The sequence below is a fragment of the Caretta caretta genome, chromosome 14, assembly GCF_965140235.1.
Source record: "Caretta caretta isolate rCarCar2 chromosome 14, rCarCar1.hap1, whole genome shotgun sequence".
Classification (NCBI taxonomy): domain Eukaryota; kingdom Metazoa; phylum Chordata; order Testudines; family Cheloniidae; genus Caretta; species Caretta caretta.
Window position 1 is genome coordinate 43890936 of NC_134219.1, and position 21406 is coordinate 43912341.

General features: G+C 53.2%; 1 protein-coding gene across 4 annotated transcripts in view; it reads right to left on the bottom strand.

The window, feature by feature from the left end:
• The window catches only part of LOC142069127 (zinc finger protein RFP-like), a 331206-nt gene extending 316669 nt beyond the window's left edge, over window positions 1–14537 (bottom strand). The window contains exons 1-7 of one of the 4 annotated variants that reach the window (XR_012664968.1): window positions 14085–14537; window positions 12385–12480; window positions 11151–11381; window positions 10801–10823; window positions 9954–10069; window positions 7300–7344; window positions 5202–5932 (exon numbers count right to left, since the gene is read on the bottom strand). Coding sequence is in view for 3 of the 4 variants with exons in the window: in XM_075119506.1 (XP_074975607.1) it covers window positions 5406–5932; window positions 7300–7344; window positions 9954–10069; window positions 10801–10823; window positions 11151–11381; window positions 12385–12480; window positions 14085–14501 (1455 nt within the window). In the remaining variant the exon portion in view is untranslated. Of the gene's footprint in view, window positions 1–4277; window positions 5933–7299; window positions 7345–9953; window positions 10070–10800; window positions 10824–11150; window positions 11382–12384; window positions 12481–14084 lie in introns of those variants that run through there. The other 3 variants (XM_075119507.1, XM_075119506.1, XM_075119508.1) reach the window with 3 other exon arrangements.
• Window positions 14538–21406: the final 6869 nt, after the last annotated feature.

Below are 21406 nucleotides of genomic sequence, written 5' to 3' on the forward strand. Positions count from 1 at the left end.
GCTTAACTTGCTTATTCTCAAGCTTCCCCAGGAAAGAGGGTGTAAGGGCTTGGGGAGATAGCTGGGGGAAGAGGCACTCCAAGTGGTCCTTTTCCCTGGTTCTTTGTTAAAGCGCTTGGTGGTGGCAGCATACTGTTCAAGGACAAGGCAAAGTTTGTACCTTGGGGAAGTTTTTAACCTAAGTTGGTAAGAATAAGCTTAGGGGGTCTTTCATGCAGGTCCCCACATCTGTACCCTAGAGTTCAGAGTGAGGAAGGAACCTTGACAGTGCCAGACACCCCCAGGGCCAAGCTCTGCCCCGAATGCTCTGATTTTCTCTCATTCCCCAGCGAAAGTGACTCTGGATCCAGACACGGCTCATCCCCAACTCGTCCTGTCTGAGGATTGGGAAGGTGTGATATGAGCAGGCACGCAGCAGGCTCTACCTGACACCAATCCCTGTGTGCTGGGCTGTGAGGAATTCACCTGGGAGACACATTAGTGAGAAGTGGAGGTGGGGAGCAGGTGATGCTGGGTTTTAGGGGTGGCCGGAAAGTCTGTGAGCAGGAAGGGATTGATCCAGGTTTGTCTGAACTGTGAACGGGGGGCAGCTGACATTTTTCAGTGCTGATAACAAGGCCCTGATCTTTGCTTTCCCACAAGCCTCTGTCACTGTGGGGGAGAATCAGCCCCTGGCTCTGGATGGCGGCAGGATCCTGGCTCAGACTGACACACAGGGGAACATCCCACTGGGGACCCTGAAATCAGCCTCTTTAGCCTCAGACACCCTCGTCCCTATGACTCCAGAGGCTGCATGGAGTCTGCGCGGTCAAACCATAGGGGGCAGGGAGAGATGGAGACAGAAAACCAAACTCATTGCTCCCAGGGATTGTGCAACCTTTTCGTCACTGTCCTCTATGGTCCAGGAGGACTCTGGGGATCACTGTGTCACTGTGATTGTGTGTGTGTGTGTGGGAGGGGAGGGGGAAATAGGCCACTGTTGTGCCAAAGGGGGGGCTCGGATACACTCAATGAAGCCACACCAGGTGTATAAGTACAACCAGTTTTATTGCCAAAGTAGAATAAGCTTCCCAGCCTTCACGCGTTACTAAATACGTGCTTTCCAGCAACCAAGCAAGCAAGAATCAGTGCTTATGCCCCTTCTGCTACGGACAGTCCCGGACCCTCCAGCCTTGTCCTTGAGGGCTCATAGCAGGCGCTGCTCCAGCGAGGGGGAATTCCTGGGCACTCACAAGGCCTAGGTCCGCAGGTGAGACTGTTCGTCTAAAGCAATTCTCATAGTTGTTTTTATCATCTCTTCCTCAGGGGGTGTATACATCCACAAGCAGGCTCTGGCAGGAAACACTACTGATTTCTATTCCCCTCACACGTAACCCTCTCAGGCCCTCCTTAGCTCTTTTCTCGTTTATCCAGTCGAGTGGCTGCAAGCCAGCCTGGCCAGTCAAAGCCAGTTCACTACTAGTTCTCCCCCGCGCGCCCCCCCCCCCCCCCCCACCAACCATTCTGTAACAACAGGCTAAGGTAACTTGCGGTCAGCCCCAACAGCCACCGAGAATGAAAGCTTCTCTAGCCTTAGTAATCCAGGTCTCTCTGACCCTGGAGGACTCATAGGCACCGGAACTAGGAATGCAGGGGTGCTGCAGCACCCCCAGTTTTTGTGTGGGGTCCTGCCTGCCCCACTGTACCCAGGGTCCTGGGCCTGCCAGTCCAGCACCTGGGGCTCTGCTCCTGGCCCTGCACCTGTGGTCCCGACTGTTCCCGCCTTCCCAGCCCTGCACACAGGACCCTGGCGGCTGCTGGACCTGCGCCTGGGGTACTGTTCCCAGCCCCGCACACAGGACCCTGGCGGCTGCTGGACCTGCGCCTGGGGCACTGTTCCCAACCCGCACGCAGGACCCTGGCTGCTGCTGGACCTACGCCTGAGGCTCTGTCCCCAGCCCCGCATGCGGGACCCCCGCTGCCGCCAGCCCTGCACACGGGGCTCTGGATATAGGGTACCATCTTCCGCTGGCCCCACACTCAGGGGCTCAGCTCCTGGCTGCTGTGGGCCCATACCCAGGGCTCTGTTCATGGCCCTTCACCTGGAGTCCACAGGCGGGGTCCCAGCCTTGGCCCCTTACCCCTGTCCACGTTCCCCCACCCCAGCCACAGCCCTGCTCCTGGCCCCAGCTCTGGGGGAAGGGGAGGACATGGACAGGAGTAAAGGGGGTGAGGTAAAAAGTTTGGGGTAGGGACCACTGGCTTTCAGCACCGCTGGGAGGACTCCCATCTTCCCAGCCACCTGGCACCTGACTTGTGGGAGTCCTAGCTCGAGGTGGGGGCAGGATCTCGTCTCATTGTGTCCCTGAGACATGGGTGGGGGAATATCCCACTGGAGACCCTGAAATCAGCTTGAGACACAGGGACAGTAGCCCACTGAGGGCTTGTCTACACTACCCGCCAGATCAACAAGCAGCGATCGATCCAGCAGGGGTCGATTTATCACATCCAGACGCGATAAATCGACCGCTGAGTGCTCTCCTGTCAACGGGAGAGTGTCAGCTGTCAACTTACTGCAGTGAAGACACCGCAGCGAGGAGATCGAGGTATGTCGACTTCAGCTATGCCTTTCACATATCTGAAGTTAAGTAACTTAGCGATCTCCCGCAGTACTGTAGACAAGCCCCAATGGGATGGGGAGCAGGAAGGGTTGGATAGGGGGCAGGGAAAGCAAGGGGGCGGGGTGTGCATAGGGGGCGGGGCAGTCAGGGGGCTGCAAACAGGGGGTTGGATAGGGGGCAGGTGCCCCGGGGGTCAGTTAGGGGACAGGGAGCGGGTGGGTTGGATAGTGCAAGAGTCTGGTGGGGCAGAAAGCAGGGAGATTGGATAGCAGGCGGGGGCTTGGCCGCACCCGGCCCACCATACCATTTCGGAACCCCGATGTGGCCCTCAGGCCAAAAAGTTTGCCCACCCCTAACCTAGGAGGAAGGAGGCCTCAGTGAAAGACAGCGCAGCATCCCTCGTGCTACCTCTTACTCAGAAGTGTCTGTGGGAAGAATTGAGTGTCGTCAGAGTAGAATAAATTTGTTAATTTTACATATATAAATAATATGTAAATATGTATGTAGAGAAATGTTTGATGACATAATTTTTTTGCAATATGTAATTCATATTTAGGCCCTTCCCTTGCATTAGCCTTAGGTCCCTCATAACCCTAATCCAGCTCTGGCTCTAGGATAGAGCAGCTGGTGGCTTTAACCAGAGATACCTGTGGCTAGGAGCTCCCCCGACTCTGCTGCTGGGAACGTGGCAGCCCCGGCAGGGGGAGCAGGGAGATGCAGCAGGGGAGGAGGCAGAAAAGTAGCAAGATGGACCGGAGAACCCAAGGGGACTGTCTGTGACTCCATGTTCAGGCTGTTATGGTGCTTCAGTGTTCTCACTTGATACCTAGTAGGTGAAATCTAGATACAGGACACACAACCAGTGGGAGGTCTGTGCCCTGGTTTATAACTGTTTGCCCTGAGCTTGGTACACAGCTTGATGGGAGAACTGAACCTGGGTCTCCCACGTGCCAGCTGAGGGCTCTCACCATGGGGCTAAAAGTTATAAGGCAGGTGATATCACCAAAACCACCTCCTCCTTCTCCCCGCCAACCCATCCTGTGGAGCGAGGAAGGTGCCTACCTCATTCCAACAAGACACGCCATAGGCACCTGAGCTCCCTGACGTCAGGCGCTGGGTTCCCGTCTGTGGGTTGCTAAGCGGACATAGAAGCCCCTCTGCAGCCCTGGTTTAGGCACCTGTCTGTGAGAGGGGCAGGGTTTCGGACACCCCTCCCCCCTTCTCGCCTCTCCCATTGGCTGGCTTAGATGGCTCCCCGCCGAGTGAGCTGGCTTTTGTGAATTGCACTGTGAGATGCCTGTGATGCCCACACATTGTCTAGGGGGTTTAGGCCCCTAACTCAGCTTTGCAGAGTTGCAGACTATGATTTTCTGGTTGCCTACAAATTAAGCCCTGTGATGCTCAGCATTGCAACCCCAAGTCACGGATTGCTCCCCGTGCAACCAGTCACCTCTCCCCAGAGCACAGCTAAGCAATTCCTGATTGACAGGGGTGTGCACAGGACAGAGACAGAGCACAGGCTGGAGAGTGACACATCCCAGGAAAACCCAAAATCTCTTCCCAGGGGCTCGATATTCCCTGGGCGCTGGGGGGACACAAGCAAGTAAGAAAGCAAAGCCCAGGACTCTGCACTCAACAACTGCAGCTGGGACAGTAAAGTGGAACAAACATGAAGAATTGTTTGTAATGTTTTACTTACAGTAAGTAACTAAAGGTGGAAAGTAAAGGGAGCCGAGAAGGAGCTTTAATAACCACAGCATGGCCAGGAGCTCCCCAGCCACTGAGAAGAGTTTTCTTAATGGCACAACAGTACAGTTGTCCAGGAATGAATATAGGGAATTGATGAGTTACAGTGTCACTTTCAGTAACTTTGAATAAATCTCTGTCCCTCTCATGCTCCTTTCCTTCCATACTGTCCCTTTCTACTCATTTTTTTTAACCCTCACTTCTGATCCCTGTTTATTTTCCTGTGTCTCTCCCACTCTCCTCCCCTCCCTGTCACAGATCATCCCCCATGGCTGCTCCCCTCTTTCCCCTGATTTTATCCCTTCTCCTCTTGCTGCCCCCAGGCTGGTTCCCCTGTCAGGGACATTTTCCTGTCACTCTTCTCATTTCTGTTTTCCACCATTTCTCATAGACACTCCCTCTATTCTTGTTCTATTTTCATTCACATTTTTCTTCCTGCTCCTTCTAATTCCCTCTGGTTCAACCCACCCTGTCCCTGCCTCCCCCAGTGCTGCCAACCTCAGGAGTTTAAAAAAAAATCATGAGACTGCCCCAGTGACGATTGTTTTAAGGTTATATGATGTTTGGGTTTTTTTGTCAATCTCCACCCGTCTTCCCCCCCCCCCCTTTTCTGACAGTTACAGGGTTACCAGCTGTCCTGTAGTTACAGGGAAAGGTGACTTGGGCGCCTGGGGCAGGAGCTCTGGCTGGGAGACCCCATGAGATCCAATCCCACAGATCTGCACAAACCGCTCCCTGCTGCTGCTTCTCCCCAGCCCCCCAAACCCTGATTGATTCATGCTGGGTCCCTGCCCAGCCCCCACCTCTGCCTGTCCCCAGCCCGGCTGTTAGTTCTGCCCCCTGCCCAGCCCCCACCTCTGCCCCTCCTGCAGCCCCAGGGGTTCCTCCCCCTCCCCCTCTGTCTCCTGGGGCTGCAGGGAGGGAGGGGGAGGAGCTTCCATGGGTCATAGAGATGAGGGGGCAGGGGCTGGGTAGATGGGAGTCCTCCAAGGTCATAGACACTGGGGTCCATGCGGCTAGAGAGTCTGATTTCCGGTTCCCCCCCCCCTGCTGTGGGTCTCAGGGACGCAGTCGGAGCCGGGATTCCGACCCCACGCGGATCCAGGGGCGGATTCTCTCCCCAGGGACGGAGCCCGGCGGGAAAGTGAAGATCGGGGCCTCGTCACCAGCACCGATAAATGTCACCTGCCCCCGGTCACAGTCCAGACAAACCCAGATCCTACTGAGGGACCAGCTCAGGGGCAGGGGGGTCACAGGGGAGGTGAGAGCCCGGAAATGATCCCAGTCCCACTCCACAGCCCAGATCCCCACCTCAGGGCTACAAATGATCTCTCCCTTCCTCCCCACAGACTCTCTGGCCACCCCCACAGCCCAGGATCCCTCACCCCCGATCTCCACATCCGCCTCCACCTCCCACCAATGTCTCCCCGAGGTGAATCCCTCACAGCCCAGCACCCAGGGCTCAGTGTCAAATCTCTCAGGGTTGTTGGGCAGATCCTGCTCTGTGTCTGCCCATCTCACACTTTTCCCACCCTTAGACAGGACGAGGCAGGGATGAGCCGTGTCTGGATCCAGAGTCACATTCGCTGCGGAGAGAGAGAATCAGAGCGTTAGGGGCAGAGCTCGGCCCTGGGGGAGGCTGGGGCCATTTCTCAATCTCCCCAGCAGCCCTGTTCTGGCTGGGACAGGCCTGGATCCCAGGGAGCTGCCTCTGTCCTGGGCACTTGAGACTGAGCAGGGATGTCACTGCACTTCCTCAGTCTCTGTAAGGAGACCCACTTCTTTAATTTCCCATTTGCTTGCATCAGCTTCAGCTCCCAGCTACCCCTGTTGATTCTGCTCCGTTCCCAGCAGGAGAGACACACCAAGAAAGGTTTTAGTGGAGAGGAAGGAGAGGAAGCAGGTCCAGTTTTGAAGCCCAGAGGAAATCTCCCTCCTCTAATGCAGTCTCCACTCCCAGGGCTGGGAACAGAGAGGAAGATGCAGCATTGGGGAAGAGCTGATTAACACCAGAGAGTAGGAGGTGGCATTCCGTGAGGCAGCCCCATCCCCAGCCCAGAGAGAGGGGAGGAGCTGGCAGCATCAGAGGGAAAGGATCGCCCCAGTCTAGGAAGCAGCTCCAATGGGAGAGCCCAGCCCTGCCCAGAGGAAAGGCAGGATGTGGGAGAAGAGCAATGGGGAGACCCCCTGCACCGGGGTAAAGCAGAGGGATGTGTCAGTCCTCAGGGCATTGAGCTCTGTTCGGGTGCTGCTTAGGGAGAGTGTTTCTGTTCATTAGCATGGCCATGAACTCAGCACTCAGGTTGGTGTCAGGATTATTTGTGTGATGTCAGCTTGGGATCTCCCCAGGTGTTCCGGCACCTTGGCAGAAGTTGGGGAGGGGGGTTCTAGGTCACACCACCTGTGGCCCTGCCCTCTCCCTGGCCCTGCCCCACTCTTCATCTTCCCGCCTAGGCCCTACCTCTGGCCAGGCTGGGAGCCTAGGCCACTATGGAGAGCCCCTGACCCTCCACCTTCCCATGTCCCCACTCTCCGGCGTGCACCACCCAGGGCAGGTGGAGGGTCCGGGGGGAAGAGGAGCAGGGGTGGGGCCACTGAGAGGGAGAAGCACCAGGAAGAAGCTGCACTACACAGGGCGCAGTTGATCAGCCGCCCCTCCATGAAGCACAGCCAACGCTGCGATGCGCCACGCCTGCCCAAGGCTTGCAGTTTGGGGGGCCAACACGGCCCCCTGCCCCCAAACTATGCCCACGTTCAAAAGAGGGTGAGCTTGGCCCCCTGGCCCCCCATGTTCCAGTGCCCCTGGATCTCCTCACTGTGAACAGGTTATTTTTAGGGCTGTGTGCACCACAGCCACTGGTGATTTGGTTGGTAACTTTCGTTACAATCTCAGGAAGATGTTTTGACTGGAATTTTGTCATAATGTAAAGACAATCTCCAGCTGCAAACTCACCCTGTCTGTGTGCTCCTAGGGATTCCAGTGCAGACGGCAGAGTGTCTGGCGGGGGAAAGGAGAAAAGAGACGAGATTTCAGACTTTCGTATTTATAACAGCATCCCCACTCTGAACGCATAGAACTGTGTTTTCATCATGAAAGAGAAACAGATCGAGAGGCCCAGAGACACACTCAGGCATTTCATAGAAACTAACTGAAACCATCTGTTTCCTTTCTCATTCAGCCATCTCCCAACAATGGAACCAACCTCCTTTCAGCCTCACAACCATCCCAGGACACACAATCTGTAAGAGAGATTTACTTTTCCCCTCCTCATCCCCTCCCACCCTTCAAACTACAGTTGGTTTGTCTCATTCACTCACGGCCTTTTGTCATAACCTAGACCCAGATCATACAAAGACTTTGGCAGAAAAGTAACTTTACCCACTTTGGTCCCTTTGGCCAGGGTCAGGCAGCATCATGTTGTGCGACGGAGAATTGTCAAAATTACTGGAGTGAGTGACGGACACTGGCGGGGGGTTATGTCATTCAGTCATCATTCAACCCGTAAAATAACACACAATTTTCCACACTGAAAAAACCATAACTTAGCTTGTTAATAAATAATAAACAATAATAATAGTAATAAATTCAACTCATAGGAGTGTTTTTGAATGTCCCTCACTGCCGCAGTCAATATTTTTTTTGTGGGATGGGGGCATTGAAATAAATATTTCTCCTAAAACCATATTTCAGTGCATTGTTGTCACTACTTTTTTATTTTTCTTGTTTAAATAATATGTCTGATGGGAGGATGAGGGTCTGTGTGTGTGTGTGTGTGTGTGTGTCCCACCTCTATACCACTTACCCCATGTCTCTCCCCTCTCTGTGTCCGTTACATGGGAGATCCCCCATCATGTCACAGGATGTGGGAAGCAGAGGAGGGGGGTCTCTCAGTGGAGCAGGGTTTCCCATCCTCTCACTGTGACCAGGGCACCCCTCTCCGGGCAGGGGTGATGCCAGGGTCGATGGGAACCTCCTCTGTCTCCTGACCAGGACAAAGGGACAAGCTCTGGCTGTGGGCCTGTTGTGAGCAGGGGCCAGGGCAGAACAAATTCTTCAGGGGGACGGACTCACCTCTGTTGGCTCCCAGAAGTGGCTTCCCACTGTCCCTCATCCCTGCTGCTCCTGGGAAGCTAGGCTGAGGGAGTCTGTGCAGCTGGGGGAGGGGTACCAATGAGGGGCTAGTGCTGGCTGTGGGGAGCTGTGCAATATGGAGGTGGCCCTGAAGGGCTGGAGTCAGGCTGAGGGGGGCTGTGCAGTAGGGGGCGGCACTGAAAGGCTGGAGAGAGCTCAGCTGAGGGGGGCTGTGCAGTAGGGTTGCACTGAGGGGCTGGAGCCAGGCTGAGGGGGGCTGTGCAGTGGGGTGAGGCACTGAGGGGCTGGAGCTAGGCTGAGGGGGGCTGTACATCCAGCCACAGAGAAGTTAGCAAAGTCCAATACCCCCTGTGTGGAGACAAGGGGGAAAGTGGTGTGTGCAGAATCAGTGGGAATAAACCAATGAGAGAAGAGAACAATAACATGAAAATAACTTGAAGGAAAAAAGCCCTGCCAATGATATGTTCATGCATGTGTAGTGTGTGACCTATATAAGGTACTTAATATTCATACCACTCAAAGGTGATTGGAAAAGAACTAGTAAATATGCAATTTGGAGGTGTCTAATATTCCAGACATTGTAAGGAGTAATTAGAGCTTCCTAGGAGAAATCCCCCATGACCCACCTATGCCCCAGGAGAAGGGAACTGACCAGCGCTTCTTTCTATATGCGATGGCTAGTAGCAAATATCCCAATGGCTGGTGATGGGGCACGAGTCGGGGAGGGCTCTGAGTTAGAAAGAAATCTTTCCCAGGTGTCTGGCTTTTGGGTCTTCTGAAATGCTCAGTGTCCAACTGACTACCATATTTGGGATAGGGAAGGAATTTTCCACCAAATCAAATTGCCAGAGACTCTGGGGTTTATTTTTGCCTTCCTCTGCCATCTGGGGAACGTATCATTTACCGATTGTAGGGAGCCAGGGTGGCTTCCCTCCGAACCAGAGGGTAAAGAGCCACCCTCTCAGCCTGAGTGGGCGCGGCAAGACCAAGTTTACGCCAATCCCCGGAAAGGGACAGGTGGGACAGGAAGTACAAAGGGCGAGGCCATTTGCCCCGTGAGCGCAGCACCAGCGAGGGAGCCAGACACAGGCCGCTCCCTCCAGATCCTGCTGCCGACCCAGGGGAGGCTCTGGGCCAGGAGAAACCTGACCGGGACGAAGGACTCTGGCGACCAGGACTGCCAGCAGCTGAGTACTCGGACGATCTGGAGGGACCAGAGAGGCCCACTTGAGAGGAGTGCAGGAGGTCAGAGTAGATGGATCATGATGGTCCCTTCTGACCTTAAAGTCTACGAGTCTTTTCTTACTTTGTAACTGTCATTCAAAAGCATGTTTCTGGTGCAAACAAAGGTTTGAATTAATCAACCTGTGTGTCTTGGACCCAAATGTCTGGCCTTCTCACCCAGCAATTAAATAGAAGCATCATCTAAGTGTGAGCCAATTGACCAGCACCATTCTTTTCCCACAGTCTCAGAGGCTCTTCCCAATTTCCATTCCTAGATCCCTTCTGGGTACCTTTGAACTTCCTCAGAGTCTCCATTAGCACAATAGTTTTCTGGGAGAAATTGCTGACTCGCTCTTCCAGTTCTGGAGAAATCTCCTCTGGCTGCTGGAACTTCCCCTTCTCATACCTAGAGAGAAACAATTTCCTGTGATTATATGGCATTTAGTGACTCACTATAAGTTCTGGCTAGTGGGTCGCTGCTCTAATGGGCCTGGAGTTCGAATTCCTTGACTTCTCCCAGCCTCAGAGCAAGTGCAACACAGCCCACGGCCATACAACCTTCCCTTTTAAGGACTCCTTAATATTCTTCAACTCTGGTCTGGTGAGATCAGATCTGGGGACAAAAAGGGAATTGAGTCTCCATGGCCAATTCACTCTTTGGCCTCCATGCTCTGAGGGACAGGAGGTTCCTATGTAAAGTGCTGTAGAAATCTGTCCACTAGGAACGAAACTGAGACACCAACTCCCCCCTCCCCAGCTCATTCCATACAGGTCTCTAAACAGTCCTCAGGCTGGGAAAGACTCAGGTGGGAAAGACTCTTGACCACTGCTGCCTTGGGCTGAGTGGTAACCAGGGCCCCAGTAGTAACAGGCCCATATTCCATCCCCACAATCCTGAGGCAGCCACTCCCCCAGGGATGTGACATCTCGAGGAAACACTTGAGGTCAGTCTTTCCCACTGAATGGACAATTCCAGAGTCTTCTGTACCAGGGTAAGAACCTCAGGATGAAGTTTATCTGAGAGATTTGTTTCCAAAATCCCCACACATGTTGCTGTGGAGATGCAGTGCTAAAATCATCTCCATGCTCTTCCCCAGCATTGCCAAGTATGTGTGGGAATGAGAGAGAGCCACGTACCTACTCAAGGTGTTTCTGACATCCTAGAGGGGAGAGAGAGGAGAGAGAGATTAAAAAAAATCTCAGTACCACCGGACACACACTTGGGATTCCAAGAAAGGGATTTTGCAAACACAAGGAAAATCAGCCCTGCCCTGGCCCCGGGGCCATGGTTTCACTGAGCTAATGGGGCTTTTCCATCTCTAATATCAATGTGTCTGTGAGTCTGCAAAGAACAATAGTCATTCACATTTCAGCAATGCACACATTGAGTTACACTGAGATCTCTGACTGCTGGACCGTGGTGCCCGTACTTCAGGAGCTCTCCTGTCCCTGTGTTGGGATTTGGGATGTTTCTAGCTCAGTCTCACCTGCAGGAATTCACTTGCTGGTTTCTGACACTTCCCCTCCATCTCACTGATCAGCTCACTGAGATGGGAAATCCCCTCTGAGAGTTTGGTGATATTTTCATTCTGTATCTTCACAATCTCCTTGTCCAGCTTTTCCAGCTGGGCCAGCAGGAGTTGCTCTTGTTCTTCCAGGAACTGCCGCAGTTGTTGAAATTCAGACACAATCTTCTGCCTCTCGGTTTCTGTCTGTTTCTAGAAGAAATAAGGAAAGGGCTGGTCAGGAACACGGATGGAGCCTGATGACCTTTCATACACTCTTACAAGAGAGAGTTTCTTTACAATCTCTAACACATCTGTGGAGAGACCAGGCCATGAGCCATCAGGCCTAGTGCTCAGAGCTGCAGTCAGAAGTCAGGAACTACAGCCGAAGTCAGAGCTGGAGTCAAAGTCAGGATCTCACCAAGGGTTGGGGCTACAGTCGAGCTCAGAAGTCATGCCAAAGGCTGAGCCAGAATCAGTGTCTGGAGTCACATGGGGGATCAGGACTGGAGTCGGAGTCAGGCAGCCACGCAAAGTGTCAAGCCAAAGTCAGACAGCAGTACTGCAGGTCAAACCTGAGTCAGGAACAACTCCAGGGCCAAGCCAGCGTCAGGGTCCAGTCTAGCAGCAGATCGGGAGTTCACTCAGTTGTTTGGACAACTTCCCGTGACTCCCGCTGGCGTAATTCATGCAGCCGAACGTCTGCTCCAATCAGGAGCTTCGTAGGCAGATCCGCTGGTGGGCCAGAGTTCCACTAGCCCCTCCCCCCCGGCTCTGGAGAGCGGTCGGGTTGTAATGAGAGTCTCTGTGGGCTGTGGTTCCAAACCCACCATTCTTCACATCCTGACACTTGACTCTACACTGTGATCACAAAGGAGAGGATTTTCTTACAGCTTCCCATTTGGGCCCAATCTCTCTGCAAGGGCTGTCTCCATGTCTACTGGGATATAGTCTGTGCGGTGTGGGAGAAATTTTGTGAAAGCCACAAGGGGTCGTAATTAACTCATTAATTAAATGCATCTTAGATCCTGCAGAAGACGCTGTTGTCCTTCTCCAGGGAGAGAACATTTGTGATATGCGCACGCCCACGCACACACACACACACACAGAGTGTCCCATAATCATGGAGAAACACACACAAGGCCACAGAGAAATCTACCAATAAACATCCCTCCCAGCTCCATGTCCCAGCAGGTGAAGAACAACAGGCACTGACCAGATACTCCCGGCTTCTGTCCTCTCCAGCCACTTTCAATCCCAGCAGCTTTTCTCTCTCTTCCCTCAGAGTCTTCAAATGGGCTTGTATTTTTTCCTGACAAACAGAAATGATTTGGTGGGTTTATTTTGAGGATTGTAGGGGGTAGATGAGGTGTTTTCCACCCAAAATTCTACATAACAGTCAGTCTTCCTAGATACCCTAGGTGGGTAAGGCAATACCTTCTGCTGGCCCAGCTCCTGTTGGCAAAAAAGTTACACACAACTCAGCTCTGGGGAACAAACTCTTTCTCAGGCCTGAAGAAGAGCTCTGTGTGAGCTTGAAAGCTTGTCGTTCACCATAGAAGTTGGCCAGAAGCAGATATTACTTCACCTACCTTGTCTCTCTAATATCCCGGGACCAACAACAATACTGTGTACAACAGTGGGTCTTTCTAGAGGTAGGACATCAGAGACACCAAGGAAATGAAACCTGATTTATAGAAATTGGGCAGGTTTTGTTTGAAGTTATTACATCCACTTTCTCCATTGAGTCGAACCAGTGGAAAACTGGTGTCCCATGGCGGTGAATCTATAAAGCCATTTTTGAGAAGACTTAACAAACAGTGATACCAACCCCAGAAGCCACCGGGGTAGCCATGTAGGCTGGGATGCTCAAAGGAGTCCATCTCCATTGGCTTTCAGCCCTGTACCCCTGGGGATGGGACGGGTTGGACAGCACTGATCTAAGGCCGAGGGCAAACCCCATTAGATGTGTTGATTTGTGTTAAGAACAGCTGGGGTTTGCCCTAGTGCTGTCCTAGTCCCTTTCCCTTGCAATGGCCTCTGGGTAGTGACCCCAAAGTCCCTAGCAAAGACCCCAGAAGCGGTGGATTCTGGCAGATTTCAAAGGGCTGCCTGGTGGGACTAACAGACCCACGTTGGCTGGTCCTTGCCCATGAACACACGAGAACAGGTCAGACTGGCACTGGTCCGCACTGCCCAGGGGTTAGTTTTGCTGAAGATAAGTCTGATCCCAGTGGCATGTGGCATGGACCTGCGCTGACTGGAGCCCTTGTGGGTGTGGACTGAAGGTGCTCGGAATCCCACACCATGTTCAGCCCAGTGATCTCCTCTAGTGCAGGCCGGCAGCATCTGAGTTTAACCCTCATGGAGTGGCACAGAGTTCAGAATCGCAGTGGGAAACCTCCTCTCCCTGCCGGGACTAGGACCTGTATCAAGGAGTCTTTTCCTTCTACTGTCTGCACTTCATCACTGCTCAGTGCTGCTGAAAGGGGCAGAGTAGCTAGTGGTTAAAGCACTGAACTGGGCCTTGGAAAACCAGGCTTTTATATCCAGCTCTGCCACTGATCTGCTGAGACACCTTGGACAAGTCACTTCCTCTCACTGTGCCTCAGTTTCCCCTCCCACCTTTTGTCTGTCTTGTCCAGTTAGACTGTAAATGGCTCGGGGCAGGGATTGGCCCTCACTGGGTTTTGTGCAAGGCCCCCACAATCGAGGTCAGATCTCATCTGGGGTCTCCAGGGGATGCAAATAACAATAAACACTGTGATACAAGCAGTAATACCAGCCACAGCTTGTAACTCCCCCATCAGCTTTCATGCAATGAAGGCTACACACAGCAGAATGACAGGGTCACACCATTAACCTGTAATTAACATCCAAAGTTATTACCCATTAGACTGGACAGCAACTCCCTACCTTGTACTCCTGGGCAGCTTCCTGTATGGGAACCACCCTGTGAGCGCGGTGAGCCCGGGATCTGTCGCACACCACACAGATGGGGGTTTGATCCTCTTCACAGAACAGTTTCAGAGCCTCCTGGTGTTCCCCACACACCCCGCCCCCTCCTGCTCCCTTTGCTGCCTGGAAACTCAGCTGCTTGGTGATTTCTACGACATTTGCCAGCTGCCTGTTGGGCCTGAGGTTTCTCTGTTGCACAGTTTCTCTGCACTGAGGGCAGGAGGCGGCTGTGTCGGGTCCCTCCCAGCACTGGGCGATGCAGGCTCTGCAGAAATTGTGCCCACACTCCAGAGTGACAGGGTCTGTGAAATACTCCAGACAGATGGGACATGTCGCTTCCTCCTGGAGACTTTCCATGGGGCTCGCTGCAGCCATGGCTCCCTCCGGGCAGTGGGACAGGGTAAGTTTCCGTTTCCTGAGTTCACCGCTATGCCCCGCCTGCAGCAGCAACTGGGTGTTTCCTTCTCTGAAAGTGACTCGTGCTGTTTGCTGAGCAGGAAGGACCCAACCAATTTCACCCCTGGAGGCTTTGGTAAAAAAATGTATCAGTTCTGGGGGGATCAGACAATATTTTGGTCAGACGAGAACTATTCAATGACACGAGACACTGAGATTCAAAAAGTTGAAGCTTTAGAACTGTTAAAATTGTCTGTGAGGAGCTAAATCTCCTCCCTCCCCCAGCAGCTCCCCCAGGGCAATGAGCCAGAGCCTCCCCCACCACCACAGGGACGGAGGCTGAGAGTCCATCTGCTGGCGGCTCAGGGGCCTGTGGAATGTGCTGGGATCTCAGCCTGGGCCCTAGGGGGGCAGGTGACCCTGTCACACAACCACACCCAGCAAGGCCTGCTCCCATTTTCTCCCTGTTTGTCCGTCCCAGCAGAGAGACCAGGGACTGCAGGGAGACCAAGCTCCTGTCCCCCAGGTGAGGGCTGGGGCCTAATGCCCGAGGGCAGCGGGCGTGCAGGGAGCTCGCACTTGGGGCCTTCAGGGTACGTGGTGTGGGATAAACAGAGACCTCTCAGGCCACTTCCCCATTGTGGCTGCAGGAGGGGATGTGGGGACAGACGGAGGAGGCCTGGGGCAGTCTGGGAAGCCGCCATCGGGGACACGGAGAGGGAATTCAGCTGTGGCGGGGAAGCCGTGCTGCGCAGAGATGCTGCTGCGGATGCAGCTAGTTACCCGGGTCCAGCGTTGCAGCAGGTTAACAACATGGTTACTAGACGTTGCAGCTCAGCGGAGTGAAGTGCTGCCCTTTTGCTGGTCTCCGTGTGGCTTGAGATTTGCAGGCATCCCTCAAACATCTTTCCCCTGCTGCTGTCTCAGGTACCTGGGTCTTCACTCAGCGTTGCAGAGCAGAGCAGATTCAGTGCTTTGGTACAGGGTTACGGAAAGGAAAGAGACTGGAATGGTACATATAGTACCTGTAATTTCTGTCCCCTGACTGTTGGATGTACCATGTGCAGCTGGTTACTTCGAGACATTCAGTCAGACAGCTGGGGTGGCCTTTTTCTGCTCTGCCCCTTTCGCGGTAAATGGTGAGTGTAACTTTACCCACTCCAGTCCCATTGGCATCACTGGGACACTGAGACCTTTCACGATCGGGACACTGAATCGTAAGCTTTTCGGGTCTGCTCAGAGCTCAGCACCATGGGGCCCTTGTCCTCCATAGACTATAATGAGAAGAGACACACAGGCATTGTATAGATGGGTAAACTGAGGCAGGGAGTGGGCTGGTTCAGTGGGCCCCCTATTCAGTGGTTACAAGGGCCAATGCAGACCTTAGCAGCAGCTAGGCAAGTCCTAAGCTGCAGCCAGAGCTGCATCCCTGGTTTAATGGTCCTAAGGGGCTTTTCCAGGGTGCAGAGTACAAGAGGTGCAGCTTCACCCTGGCCACACCCCTCTGTCCCTTTCCGCCCCTTCCTCCTCCAGCCTGTCTATGCCCCAACCCCACCCCCTCCTGCCCCTCCCAGGAGCACTCCCTGTGCCTGCAACTGGTGGGGAGGAGGCACAAACAGCCACGCTAGCCAGCACAGGAGCCAGAGCACAATGACGGGACTTTCCACGGGGCTCTCTGCAGCCATGGCTCCCTCCCTTTCCCCTGCTGCTGTCTTAGGCCTTGGCTACACTTGCGAGTTACAATGCAATAAAGGAGCCCTGGGCGCACTAGCTCACTACCCGTCCACATTGGCAAGGCACGTAGAGCGCTCTGCCCCAGGTGACCAACCCTCAGACCCGCCCTTTAAATTCTCTGGGAATTTTGAAAATCCCCTTCCTGTTTGCTCAGCCAGGCGTGGAGTTCTCTCAGCGAATCTTTCCAGGGGACCATGCCTCCACTTGCCAGGCAAGCCCCAGTATGGAGCAATGGCGAGCTGCTGGACCTCATCAGTGTTTGGGGGGAGGAAGCTGTCCAGTCCCAACTGCGCTCCAGCCGTAGGAATTACGAAACCTTCGGGCAGATATCAAGGGCCATGATGGAAATGGGCCATGATCGGGACGCGCTGCAGTGCAGGGTTAAAGTGAAGGTGTTCTGGAATGCCTACCGCAAAGCCCACGAGGCAAACAGCTGCCCCCAAGACCTGCCGTTTGTACAAAGAGCTGGATGCGATACTTGGGGGTGACCCCCCCTCCACTCCCAGGACCACCGTGGACACTTCAGAGCCAAGTTCAATCAGGCAGGGGGAGGAGGAGGAAGGCGGGAGCGAGGATGCTGAGGAGGAGGGAGACACCCCAGAATCCAGAGATGCATGCAGCCACAAGCAGTTCTCAAGCCAGGAGAAGGTAGCCAGTCACGGCGGCCGGTGCTTGGGGAAGGACAAACACCAGAGGAGGTTCCCAGTAAGCGGCTTTTCTTTTGGGAAGGAAGTTATTCGGTGCGGGCTCTTGGGGTGAGAAGGATTACGGCTGCATGCATGCTATTGTGTAGACTGTGCTTGCCCTTAAGTACGGGGGAATCATTGCTCTGTCTAGTGTGAACAATGCTGCCTCTGTTAAGTGTTGCATTTTGGCTTTACCGATGCAACCTTGAGATCTCAGCCGTCCATGTTATCACCAGCCGAAAGACTCCAAAGAACCAGAAAGAGGCCACGTAGAAGCAAGGAAGACATGTTGCATGAAGTAATGCAGCATTCAAGTAATGAGAATCAAAAAGTGTAGGAGTGGCGGGAGAGTGAAAGAAGGATCTGCCAGCAGAACGAGGAGGGCTGGCACAAAAGTGCGGTGCTCCGGCAGCAAAGCACGGATCGGCTGATAAGCACAACGGAGCACCAAGCAGACTGTATCCAGGCGCTTGTAGCCATGAAGGCGGAGCACTACTGTGCCCGCCCCCACCCCCTGCAGCCCTTGTCCCAAAACTCTCTCCCTTGTGCCCCCATGTCACCTCCAACCCATTTTCCCCAACATCCGGGTTCTTACCACCACCAGCTGCCTCCAACACCTGTAGCTTCACCACCTAGCCCTGAAAACTACGACCCCGACCCTCTGCACTCAACTCCCTCACCAGGCATTTCAGCCGGCCAGAAGTGCAGCACTCATTGCACAGCACTCCAGACAGGACATACGCAAATCTGTGATTGTACCGTTCCCCACCCCACCCCGTTGCCCTTTCTGTTTCCCAAGCAGGTGTGTTTATTTTCAATAAATGAATTTTCTTTTCAATAAATGGATTTTTTGGCTTTGAAAACATTCTTTACTATTCCATAAAGTAAAAGATACATTAACCCAGGAACTCAATAAGCACTGCAAGTCAGTGTAGCAAACACAGATTCCTACTAACATTGGAACCACTGCACTTCACTCCCGTACAGGGCACCAAACTGGTGGCTTTCAGCCTCAGATTGCTCCCTCAAGGCATCCCTAATCCTTTCAGCCCTGCACTGGGCCCCTCAAATAGCCCTGCTCTCTGGCTGTTCAAATTCAGCCTCCAGGTGTTGAAGCTCTGCGGTCCATGCCTGAGTAAATCTTTCACCCTTCCCTTTACAAATGTTATGGAGGGTACAGCACGCAGATATAACTACGGGGATGCTGTCATTGGCCAGGTCCAGCTTCCCATACAGAGAGTGCCAGCGGCCCTTTAAATGGCCAAAAGCACACTCCACAGTCATTCTGCACTGGCTCAGCCTGTTGTTGAAGCTCTCCTTGTTGCTGTCAAGGCTCCCTGTGTAGGGTTTCATGAGCCATGGCATTAACGGGTAAGCGGGGTCTCCAAGGATCGCAATGGGCATTTCGACTTCCCCTACGGTGATCTTCTGGTCTGGGAAAAAAGTCCCGGCTTGCAGCTTCCTGAATAGGCCAGTGTTCCAAAAGATGCGTGTGTCATGCACCTTTCCGAGCTAGGCTGCGTTAATGTCAATGAAACGCCGACAGTGATCCAGAGGCGCTTGGAGAACCACAGAGAAATACCCCTTCTGATTAATGTACTTGGAGGCTAGGTGGGCTGGTGCCAGAATTGGAGTATGTGTCCCACCTATCGCCCCTCCACTGTTAGGGAAACCCATTTTTGCAAAGCCAGTCACAATCTCATGCACGTTACCCAGAGTCACGGTTCTTCTGAGCAGGATGCGATCAATGGCCCTGCAAACTTGCATCAACACAATTCCAACGGTTGACTTTCCCACTCCAAACTGGTTAGCGACCAATCGGTATCTGTCTGGAGTTGCCAGCTTCCACATTGCAATAGCCACCTGCTTTTCCACCGTCAGGGCAGTGCTCAAACTCATCTCTTTGCGCCGCAGGGTGGGGGTGAGCTCCTCACACAGTCCTGTTGGAGACCCCAGGGCATGGCCACTAGTTAAGTTGAGGGGATGGAGGCCATAAGGGTCGAGGAAGTCTCCCTGCTGAAGGCCTAAGGGCTTCTTCTCAACCCCCTTAATAGAATTCAGGCCTGGCTGGTTTGAGTAAGCTCTTTTGCTCTTAAAACAATGTTGCAGTTATAGATAATGGCTTATAGTATAAGGTTTCCTGACGCCAAGTCAAAGATAACAGGAGAGACAGCTACAAGGCCAGACAGAATGTGCTGGTTGTTTAAGTTGCTAGGAATGCTTGTTAGAGGTTGCAGGAAATAAACATTGTTGTAACCCATATAAAAAAGGCAGAGTATTTGTGCAAAGTTTTGATTGGCTGATGTGTAGTGCAGTAGCATTAAGAAATATAAAAGTGTGTGTAATAACCTGCTCTGATGTGCAGGATTTGAGATTCTATTCTCCCTGTACCTTTTTTGCAGCTACAAATAAACTATTCTGCTTCTCCACCTCGTTGTGATTATTGGATGACGCACACCGGGTAACGACCCCTGCTGTTGTTCGCCTCTGGCACTGGGTGCCGGCAACAGTCCCATGAAATTGGCTTTTCTCATCCAAAAGTTCTGCAGCCACTGCTCGTCATCCCAGACTTGCATGACGATGTGATTCCCACCACTCACTGCTTCTTTCCCGAGCCCAAAAGCGGCGTTCCACGGGGGTGAGCACGTCCGTGAATGTCACAAGCAATCTCGTGTCGTATGCGTTACTCGAGTCAAGACTCCTCACTGTCCGTTTGGATCTTAAGGAGTAACTCAACTGCCAAACGTGACGTACTGGTGAGACTCGTCAGCATATTCCCCAGCAGTTCGGGCTCCATTCTCGCAGACCGAAAGGGAAGACACAGTGCGCAGTACAAAAAACTTTGAAAGATGGCGCCAAATATGGACGGAAGCACTGGGATTACTGGGATGCGAACTGATGCATCACGGGGCATTGGGACAGGACCCAGAATGCCCCCCCGCCCCCTTCCCACAAGCCACAGCGCCAGAATGGGAAGAGGTGCTTTGTGGGATAGCTGCCCATAATGCACCGCTCCCAATGCCGCTGCAAGTGCCCCAAACGTGGCCTCGCCAGTGCGCTGTCAGCTGTCAGTGTGGACACACGGCAGTGCTTTCCCTCCTGCGCTCTCCGAGGGCTGGTTTAACTCCAAGTGCTCTACGTCTGCAAGTGTAGCCAAGCCCTTCGGCGCTTGAGCCACCTGACGTCAGGTGGTGGGTTCCCGTCTGTGGGTGGCTAAGCAGACATAGAGGCCCCTCTGCAGCCCTGTTTTAGGCACCTGTCTGTGAGAGGGGCCAGGGCTTAGGACACCCCTCCCTTGTCGCCTCTCCCACTGGCTAGCTTTGGACTTGTCTCCACTTACACTTTATAGCGCTCTAACTTGCTGTCTCAGGGGTGTGAAAATTCACCCCCCTGAGCACAGCAAGTCTGAGCGCGTTAAAGCGCTAGTGTAGACAGGCACCCAGCACTGGGAGCCGCGCTCCCGGTGCTCATCCCCTCGTGGAGGCAGATTACCAGGCGCGCTGGGAGAGCTCTCTCCCTGGGCTTGCGTGCGACCACACTCACACTGCAAAGCGCTGCTGCGGGAGCGCTCCCACGACAGCGCTTTGAAGTTTCCAGTGTAGCCATTTCCCCAGATGGCTCCCTGCCGAGTGAGCTGGGTTTTGTGAATCTTATTGTCAGGTGCCTGTGATGCCCATGCATGGTACAGGGAGTTTAGGCCCCTAACTCAGCTTTGCAGAATTGCAGTCTATGATTTTCTCATTGCCTACAAATTAAGCATGAAGTGATGTTCAGCATTGCAACCCCAAGTCATGGATTGCCCCCTGTGCAACCAGTCTCCTCTCCGCAGAGCACAGCTGAGCAATTCCTGATTGACACGGGTGTGGACAGGAGAGAGACAGAGCACAGGCTGGAGAGTGACACATCCCAGTAAAAACCAGACTCTCCTCCTAGAGGCGCGATATTCCCTCTGGGGGGGACACAACCAACTCAGGCAGCAAATCCCACGGCTCTGCCCCCGACAACTGCAGCTGGGACAGGAAAGTGGAACAAAGAAGAAGAATTGTTTGTCATGTTTTATTTACAGTAATTACTAACGGTGGTAAGTAAAGGGAGCTGAGAAGGACCCTTAATAACCACAGCATGGCAAGCAGATCCCCAGCTACTGAGAACAGTTTTCTTAATAAGAAAAGGAGTACTTGTGGCACCTTAGAGACTAACCAATTTATTTGAGCATGAGCTTTCACGAAAGCTCATGCTCAAATAAATTGGTTAGTCTCTAAGGTGCCACAAGTACTCCTTTTCTTTTTGCGAATACAGACTAACACGGCTGTTCCTCTGAAACCTGTCAGTTTTCTTAATGGCACTAAAATAGCACCAATGGCCAGGAATTAATACAGGGAATTAATGAGTTAGTCTCACTTTCAGTCAGATGTCATAAATCTCTCTGTTTCCTTCCCTTCCATACTTTCCTTTTCTGTTCAT